The sequence below is a fragment of the Penaeus vannamei genome, chromosome 17 (genome assembly GCF_042767895.1).
Source record: "Penaeus vannamei isolate JL-2024 chromosome 17, ASM4276789v1, whole genome shotgun sequence".
Lineage (NCBI taxonomy): Eukaryota > Metazoa > Arthropoda > Malacostraca > Decapoda > Penaeidae > Penaeus > Penaeus vannamei.
This window is the reverse complement of record NC_091565.1, coordinates 37,698,145-37,708,144: the sequence shown is the minus strand read 5'-3', so window position 1 is coordinate 37,708,144 and position 10,000 is coordinate 37,698,145. Positions and strand designations below refer to the sequence as shown.

General features: G+C 36.1%; 1 protein-coding gene across 1 annotated transcript in view; it reads right to left on the bottom strand.

Annotated features, from left to right (window-relative positions):
- Positions 1 to 925: 925 nt before the first annotated feature.
- Positions 926 to 10,000, bottom strand: part of GCS2alpha (glucosidase 2 subunit alpha) — a 17,233-nt gene continuing 8,158 nt past the window's right edge. Inside the window, exons 2-17 of the mRNA XM_027364002.2 lie at positions 9,939 to 10,000; positions 9,447 to 9,683; positions 9,077 to 9,250; positions 8,616 to 8,834; positions 8,111 to 8,273; positions 7,814 to 8,005; positions 7,506 to 7,645; positions 6,632 to 6,819; positions 6,215 to 6,309; positions 5,744 to 5,890; positions 5,258 to 5,515; positions 4,768 to 4,936; positions 4,003 to 4,229; positions 3,540 to 3,710; positions 3,116 to 3,272; positions 926 to 2,914 (exon numbers count right to left, since the gene is read on the bottom strand). The exon at positions 9,939 to 10,000 is cut by the window's right edge and continues 25 nt beyond it. Of these exons, the coding sequence (XP_027219803.2) occupies positions 2,793 to 2,914; positions 3,116 to 3,272; positions 3,540 to 3,710; positions 4,003 to 4,229; positions 4,768 to 4,936; positions 5,258 to 5,515; positions 5,744 to 5,890; positions 6,215 to 6,309; positions 6,632 to 6,819; positions 7,506 to 7,645; positions 7,814 to 8,005; positions 8,111 to 8,273; positions 8,616 to 8,834; positions 9,077 to 9,250; positions 9,447 to 9,683; positions 9,939 to 10,000 (2,721 nt within the window). The 3' untranslated portion in view covers positions 926 to 2,792. The remainder of the gene's footprint in view (positions 2,915 to 3,115; positions 3,273 to 3,539; positions 3,711 to 4,002; positions 4,230 to 4,767; positions 4,937 to 5,257; positions 5,516 to 5,743; positions 5,891 to 6,214; positions 6,310 to 6,631; positions 6,820 to 7,505; positions 7,646 to 7,813; positions 8,006 to 8,110; positions 8,274 to 8,615; positions 8,835 to 9,076; positions 9,251 to 9,446; positions 9,684 to 9,938) is intronic.

Below are 10,000 nucleotides of genomic sequence, written 5' to 3'. Positions count from 1 at the left end.
GGACCACAGCCCCTCAACAGGTCAGGGGGAACGGTAACGGACTGCCAGATGGCAGCCAGGATAGCATGCAAGCCCCGCGCCATAGTTTCACCACCAGCTTTTAACTGTTCAGCTGGGATGCTGTAGATACCAACTGCTTTACTACTCTTCATCTTGGAAATCCCCCCCTTAACTTCAGTTTGGGAGGGTGGATCCTCACTGATGGGTAGGTCCGGCAACGGAATCTCAGCACTACCCGCATCCAATTTCACTGTTGGTGAAACCTGGTACAACTGCTTAAAATACTCAGCCCAACGCTCCCGCACTGCAACAGGATCTGAGACGATCTTGCCACTTAATGAGCGGACTGCAATCACCAGTGAAAAGTGCTTGGAGTTCAGCTTTCTCTAGGCTTGGTATGCAGGACCAAGGTCATTTACTAAGAAATGACTCGACCTCCTCTGCAACTCCTAATAAACTGTTCCTTGTCCCTTCTTAACAGTGACCGAGTTCTGCGCACCTGAGAACGATGCAAATCCCGATCCCCAGTCACACTGACCTAATGCCAGTCTTTTATTATTTCACCACGGCTCTAACATCTTAAAAGTTGATAAGAGGGGTTAGAGAAGAGAAGGAAAAGGATAGGAAGAAAATACCTTGAAAAATAGGCTGAGACGAGGGCTGAGGCCCACGTAGAGAGGCTGTCTCCGTCCCCTACCCTCCTCGCCCCTGTAACAATGCTTTCCAATAGCTTTACTACACATGCGGGCACGAATAGAGACCGTCACAGGCTGACAAACTATAGTAAACAAGTAGTCTTCTAGTTATTTTCTCGCCCGTGGAGCCATCTTCACAGTTGCCGCCGATCATTCCCATCTGTGTGGACAGGCTTTTAAAACACCTTCAAAATCATTAATCACTAAAGGTGTGTCATAAAAACCACTGATAACAAAATTTTCTTTATTTATACATTGTGCACTCACACACACATTTGGAATGTGGGACATGTGGCCAAACAGGGTACAGAACATGTATGATCATATTAAAATGTATCATAACTATTTAATAAACCTCCAGTAATTCTTTTGTGATGTACGTGATGTAGTTCTAAGAAAACTTGCAGATATAAAAACCACTGTGAAAAATAATTGCCAATTGCATAATTCTTACGGCTGACATGACAACATACACTTCCATGTGTTCTGATATACTATTCACTCTTCATGATTGGAAATAAATATATACTGACACTACTTCTAAAAGGCTCTGATGTACATAGCCTATCACTTGCTCTAGAGGGTTTTAATGATGTATCATAGCCCTCTATGTTATTTAATACATGGTTGATAAATAAATTATAGCTATCACAGTAAGTGCTTCCAACTTTAAACTTATCTATTTTGTACAATGGATATAACTACCCTCAAGCACTGGAGTTAAAAGATTTATTGTTACAACTGTTATCAAAATTCATGGATTTATGGTCTACCATTATTTGAAAGGAATTTGAATGGTTCATATCAATTCAGCCAATTCCACTAATATTATTTCTTACTGTACTTTATCCTCATGCCGAACCTATTCAAATATTGCCATCTGCCCTTATACTGCACTCTTTAGAAGAGGGTGGAAACATATAAATAATAAATAGCTTGCACATCTTACAAAATCACACAAAGATAACAGACAGGGGTGTATCTACTGGTCACTCTGATCAAAATATCGACTGGAAATGCAACTGCCAACACCGGGAATTGAAACCTTGTTTGTAAAAAATAAGGTGGAATTTTGGTTCATTGTGTTAACACATTCATCAAAAATACCCATGATGGATGACCAAGAGAACCACTGAATTTCCCAGGGTACTAGTCTCAATGGACCATCTTGGTAAAACATGGCTTTAACAATGTTCAAGGTTACCTCCAACCATACCTTAGATGCAAAGAAATGAAGGTAAATGGCTTAACCAGTCATGCTGTAAATATCACAAAAGTCAAAATGCACTTTCATAAAAATCAATCATATAGGACAAGTCACTGGCTATCCTTACTGGCATCATTTGAATTAAAAAAAGAGCCCACAAAGGCTGAGTATTGACCAGTTTCCAGACTTACATAATTATTCATTTTTTCTTTACAAATATTTCTCTCATAAATCAGAGTTTTCAAAACCACATATCAGTATCAATAAATTCTTGAACTCGAGTTTGTAACATTTTATATTCATTGTCTTTCTATAGGTTACTCTCAATGCATTAGAATGGACTGTTTTGCCCTTAGCTGTCGAGGCAAATGCTTACTGACTCTTCCCCCACTTTCAACTGTGCAAGCTTCTTTCATGCATTGTGTCATTACATACAAAGTTCACACGGACTGACAACATATCTGAGTACCATATTACACCACATGTATTTTATCAACTATTACAAAAATATCTAATATACCTTAAATTAAATAGAAAAAACAAAGAAATAAAAAATAACAATAATATGAATAAGAAAAATTACTGAACTTCAATAACATATTCAATTCTCTCATTCCTGTAGGAACCTGAACTTCTTCCTATAAAATCGTGATAATCCATCGACCAATACCAAAGACAAAGGGAAAAGGGACAAAATCAAAAGAAAAAAAAAATCTAGGACTTGTACTGTTGAACAAATACCATCATTAATCTATCCTATTTTTTTCTTCCTTCTGTTACACAGTTCACATCTGTAACATCAACCTGCATGAAGTTTATAAAATATCTAATTAAACTTATGAAGCTATGTATCTCAGCTGTAATGACAGCCAGTCATACAAGCAATTGAATTAATGGATAGTAATGGTAAACTCCTCTCGCATACTGACTCCTGGCTTGCGTATGGTTAGCTGGCTTCCCTGCGTGGCGCTGCCGCTTTCAAACGTGCTTTCCAAGTCCCGGGTGCCCACCGCTGTGAGAAATAATGAAGGGATTATGATCAATGACACATTACATGCAAGAAAAATAATTCAACAAATTCAATTAACCATCACCTGTGAAGCCTGTAAATTATGATTACTATAAATCAAGTCAACTGATGTAATAACACAAACAATTAAGATCTTCAACATTCACCAGTCCACACTAATGTACAAACAAACAATATACTCACTGGCACTATTGACTGATACTTTTGTAGGCTGCTTGTGGAGTCCTATAACAATAACTCGTTCTAGCCAGGATGCAGTATCATAGCTTCCATTTGGATCTATCTTCTTTGAAGTCAAAACACCACCTTCATATGAGAAAGCCAAGTACAAGAATTTGCCCTGCAATAGAACAGAAGATTTTATGTGAGTCCACTTATACACACTAATCTTTATGTCCAAAAGAATTCAAAAGGCTGCAGTTCTTTCAAAGTCTTCTTGTGTCTCTGCTTTCATTTGTTTACACATTTATCATTTACACTTTGAATTCATTAAAGCATTCTTGATGCAAGCCTTGGCTGCTTCTTACATACTAAAATAAGTAAAACAAGTAAAGGTGCTAGAGACGATACAAAATAGGTATACACAGAAAAAGGAGGAGGAACACACCTGTCTGTAATCAAAAGTGTGTTCATCATCTATGTACAGTGTGCCTTGTGCTTTCCCATCAGAATCCAAGGCTATGACAAGTGTGTAGGGATCTTCACGCATGAGGGTAGAAGCACGACGAACTCTATCCTTGCGAGGAATTATACTTCCACCTCGCTGGAATACAGGGATCTGTGGAAAAAAATTCAAATTATCATATCATTGAGTATGCAAAAAGTTCTCACAAGGGTAGGGAAATCTTCTGAAAAATAATACTACCAACCGAAAAGAGAACTCTTGAACTCCAGTCAGTCAGTCACTTCTAAGAAATACCAGATCCTTTTGCATACTTATAAAAAAAAAAAAAAAAAAAAAAAAAAAAAAAAACTAGTACACATTACATCAAACACTCAAAACCTATTTCATAAACCCCTGCCAATCTAAATCCAGACGAAAAGATAACAAGCAATCAGAATCTCTTTACCTTGTCCCTTGGTGCAGACACAACTTTGTGGCTTGGCCCGTGATGCATGCTCAAATCCTCTATGTCGTACCAAACTCCAGCTGGGAAGTAAACATTGGCTGTGACGGCTCCCGGCTCCGTGATGGGATTGACAAGAAGAGCAGAACCGATCATATGCTCACTCTCGATGCCAAAGGTTGTTTCGTCTTCTGGGAAACTTGCCCACAAAGGCCTCATTGGTGGAGCACCTAAAAGAAAAAGAAAATGAAAGGAAAAAAATAAATATAATAATACACTAATATATATATATATATATATATATATATATATATATATATATATATATATATATATATATATATATATATATATATATAATAATACCACACACACAAACACACACACATACATACATACACACATACATACATACATACACACATACATACATACACACATACATACATACACATACATACACACACACATATATACACGCACACATACATAAACATATACATACATACATACATATGCACACATACACACATACATACACACACACATACATAAACATATACATACATATGCACACACACACACACACACATACATACATACATACATACATACATACATACATACATACATACATACATACATACACATATACAGACATTTTGCCATTAAATTCCTTTTTCACTCTTTAGTGAAAACTGCACATGTTCATATCATTACAAACTGAAGTCATCACAAAACGACTGAAAAATGAGCTCTGCATCGCACCTGTTAACTCATTCTCATAGAACAGTGAATACCACAGAGGTAGATGCTGATAGCGCTGCCGCAGGGATTTTCTGATGATGCGCAGTGTTTCCGTATCGAAGAGCCAGGGTTCGCGCCGTTTGGTGTCAAGATGGGCATGGGCTCTGTAGAAGGGCTGGAAAGCCGCTGCCTGAAAATTAAAAAAATATATATATCATCACTATGCAGAAGGTTACAAGCATATGTATACTAGCAGCTATATATACTGATGCTGGTAACATTATGGCTTGATAAATAAATGACTCTCCAATGAGTTGTTTTGCCACAGAGAAATTCAAATACACATTTAATACAAAAATTAAAGCTTAGCAATTTATTTAGTATTAATAGTACAGTAAACTGATTGATCGATCAATAATGATATTAGTAAAAAACAATCAAAATTGTAAACAGAAAATATTTTTATACAAAAAATTAAAATCTATCAATACTACCCAGCCATTCATATTACCTGATACCATCGAGCAAGCAGGTTAGCATCAGGATTACCGAAGAAGCCCCCAACATCAGCACCAACATGAGTGATGCCTGTAACAGAAAGCGACAGCAACATGGGCTGACTTATGCGCAGGTGACTCCATTCAGCTGTGTTGTCACCAGTCCATACAGCTGCACTTCTCTGTGTTCCAGCATAGAAGGCGCGTGTGAGAAGGAAGGGTCGCAGGCGTCTGTCTGACCTTTTCAAGTGGCCTTCATAAGTCGATTCATGCTGAGAAATTCAATGTTCAGGTTAAGAATAATATTTCATAGCTAATAACTACACACACACACACACAAAAAAAAAAAGCAACTGACTTTCAGCTGACAAAGATCCTGAACTATTTCTCTGCAGTATTGACTAACAGCCACATTCACACATTTCACTAACACAATAACCAAAGGATTTTTCAAACTCTTATTACATAGGCCAGATTACTACACACCAACTTATACTTACAAACAGCATTCCATATGCATTGTGAACTTCTCTGTGTTCTACCCCAATGCCAGGATGTAAATTGTCTTTGGGCATCGTGATTTCTGGGCCACTGAAGACAGAGGGTTCATTCATGTCATTCCATGTGAATGTATCCAAGGTGGAACCCTGAAAGTCAATAAAGTTTTCATGATAATCTTGGTTTGATGGCATCAACCAGTCAACTAAACAAGTGACTGATTTTTAAAAACAGATTATTTTCTTTCTCCATATTCGACTTGGCAGATATGAAGACTTTCACATTATTAAATGAGGTATCCAGTACTAAATCCAGCAAGATCTGTAACTGGTAACAGTCTGCCATTTTCATAGCTGATTATAGAGCTTTTCTTTCCTTGTTGAAATTCATGTTTTCCGACATCTAGAAAAACCATCCCTATTCATAAAACAACATATTCCATGGTAATATCTAGAAAAAACCCAACAAATTACCTTATAGCGATCAAGTCGGTAAGTGTCACTGTAGTGTTCTCGTGCTTCAGGATTTGTCATATCAATGTAGGATGAAGAACCTGGCCAGCACCACCCTATACAAGAGAAATATTAGATTCAAGCACAAAATCCGGCTCGAGTGGAAACCTGTATCCTGCATGATCCCTAATTAACCTTCTGAAATGTATCCTTTACATAATAGAGAATTTGTTACAGGTCATAAAATAATGAAATATCAAGTAAGAAACTTAAGCAATTTAAGTTCCATTAGCTAAAAACACATTCTTTACACCATGTTTCCTGCTTTTTTCGTAGCTATATGCTCAATATTCTTCACACTGTTGTGAATTTGGAAAACATAACAAAACCTGATAATTCAAAAGGCATGTAAATTTTAAGATTACAAAATAAACTTACCATCAAACTCATTTCCATCTTTTGTATGAACAAAAAGGTCTCTATCATGGACTTCTTTATAAAAGAAATAATTATTGTCCCGTTTGAAATGGACGTCAATAATGGTCACAAGTTTGCGTCCTCTTGCAGTAAGGTTGGCTGTCATTTCCAGTGGGTTCGGGAATTTGTAATGGTCCCATGTGAAATACCTGCGACCAGAACATGAGTAGATCATTACCAACAACCCCACACATATAAATGCTTTCAATCAGAAATAACAATTTCTTGATAACTTTTATTTCACATCTGATAAACTTTACTTTCAATGATACCAGTACTTGTGAGGAGGAAAAAACGTTTACCATATGTTCTCAATAAAGAAATAGCTACCAGAAGTAACCTAGTACTACTTATTTCTAAGTTAATATGGCTTCTGATTGCTTATATACCAAATCTAATACACAAGAGGTTGATTCTCCACTATGGAATTTCAATGCTATACAGAATGAAAACAGTTTCTTCATACATGTTAGTTTTACATTTTCTAATATTTCAATCACTTTATTCTTTAAGTTATCTTGAATCTGTAAATATATTGTGAATTCTCTAATTCAAACATTTTATTTATCAATTTTTGTTCTTTGGTCTAAATAATCCAGGGCACCCTCTATACTTTGCCTATCTGATTTTTAATACATTAATTTTTTCATACAAATCATAAATACATAAATCCACATCCTATAATTTGCAATATTCCACAAATGTACTTTCAAACCTCTAAAATATGTGCATTAAATGTAAAGCTAAATCATGTGTGTTACACAAAAAATTACTTTAGATATCTATCTTTAATTAAAAGAATTGAATCCTAATGAATCACAATAAACTTGTTTACCTTTTCCCATCAGTGTGTTCAATATCTAACCACATCACATCCAAAGGAAGATCATGTTTGTCAAAGTTTTCATGCACTTGACGTACATCCTCTTCATCATTGTAGTTCCAACGGCACTGATGATATCCCAGACTAAAAAGCTGAAATAGAAAAGTAATTTCCCAATGATATAAATGAAAGTTATTTTGCAAAGCCTACCTACACATTTGTAGTAATAAAAAATAAATAAATAAATAAAATGAAAAAATAAATTCTCTTCTGCATGTATTAGATCATATACAAATATAAAACTTCATTAAATACATTACCGGTGGTAGGTTCTGAGATCCTGTAAGACCGGCATACTGTCTGAACACATCCATGGGTTTTGGTCCCAGCATGACAAACACATCAATGATGCCAGATTCCGAGAACCAATGTGTAGACACCTGTGGAGGGTCAGTCTCTCCACTGGAGAAGAAACCAGTGATGGAAGACACAACATTGCTGTCCGGCAATTTCTGTAATAAGGAGCGAAATTTGTCAATGACCACCTTCATAATTCAAGCAAAAGAACAATATCTTCAAATTAGATTTTTGGGGATGTAGTTACACATTGTGCTCACCTTAATATCAATCCATGTTTCAGCAGAATTATGCCAAAACACAGCTGTAGTGTGCCGTGCAGTCTGGGAGAGCATTACTGGTACAGAACCATAGAGAGCCATAGGATTGTCTACTTCATATTCAAAAACATCTAAGTTGTACAATCGATAGGGATCCGTTGACCTGTTATCAAAAATAAAAGAATAAAAAATATAAATGTATATCAGTACTAACACCTTGTCATTAACAATCGTGCAGTAAGTCTTTTTCAGTGACTAACAGAATACTTCAAATATTCAGAACACAAGTTCTAATTAAGTCAAAACAACTCTCCATGAAACTTCTTTCTCCCAAAACATCTTGATAAAACTCTCACAAACTCTCACCCATAACCCAAACAGTCGCACAAACAAAACTCTACAGAATAACTGCAGTACATCATACATCTACCTAACTAAAGTTTCCAATACTCCAAAATCATGATTCATAGACAAGCTCCAAAGAGACACAAAAAAAAGAACTTACGTGGTTTCTCTCAACGAGAAAGAGTCCGCATGCTCTGGTATTCCATATACATGTTTGGAGTTGACAAAGGATATGTCCATGCCCACTGAGGCCGGCCCCAGAGGCTTGGAGTCAGTGTGGCCCTTGAAGGACTCCTCCCACAATCCATCTTTGTCCTCTTCCTGATCGTCAGCTGGAAGGGCATTGGGCTCTCCCTCTCCCTCTGCAGGCTGTTCCTCACTGTACCATTAAAAAAGAATAAGGGGGTGTCAAGAAATGGCACATATGTAGAATAAATACTTGAAAGTTTCATATACCTGGTAACAAAGGTCACATAGGCCTACATACAAATAAACTTGCTGTATAGATAAATTGAGAGATATACATGTATTCTAGGAACATAACCAAAGGAATATATCTATAATACACACACACACACAAAAAAAAAAACATGCACCTATTCTAAGTCTCAACAAACTTACTTTCCGGGTTTATTCCTGTAGTGTTCAAATTTGAGAAGTCCCCGAGCATTTGTGCTCACTACAAGATCATTACCATTATAGATATCAATCTTCAAAGGTTTTGCATTTACAACAGCACGATGTGATCCGAATTTAACTGTCACTCCTTGAGCTGATTGATCAACGACCTCAAAACTGTAAATAGATTATTTAATTAGATATATTTGCAAATATGTGCAAATAAAAATGTGATGTCTAATCAATCAGCAACCCAAAGATGAAAATAGAGACCTTGAAATAATAATGCATACGCAAATAAAAATATAAATTGAAATATATTTCATTCAATATATAATTATGTAAAAAAAGAACATATCTTAATTTTATATACCTTTCTCCATGAATATCCTTTACTAAGGCATATGGATCCTCAAACCTGGGCTTGATAGGATTTTTTTCATTTATTTTAATACGCACAGTTGAATCCTTTAAAGGGTATATTTCTAAAGTAAAAACAATTCTATTGTTTTCATTAATGACATCTCCTACTAGCCCTGCATCATTCACTGTCACTGTGTTGGTGAGGAGTGCATATGGACTTTCTCCGGGTTTCACAGCACGATGTCGTCTGTAAAAAATCAGGAAGGGTAATAAATATCAGCATTAATGTGAATGTCTACTTATTAATTTTCATTAATATTCTCTCTGATGAGAAACACTAACAAAAAAAATTTATAACAATATTTTTATAGGTGTCTTAAGTTTAAGAATTGTGTGCCTGATGAGTTATCAAGCAAGAATACATTCATAGCTCACAACTGGTACCATATTCAGCATAGACGGATTTCCCAAGTGGGGTGATCCTTCCACGTCCAATACTCACCTGCAAAAACTACTTTGCTGGCAACTTTTGAAATTGCCTCGGTCAACAGCCGAGACCAATGT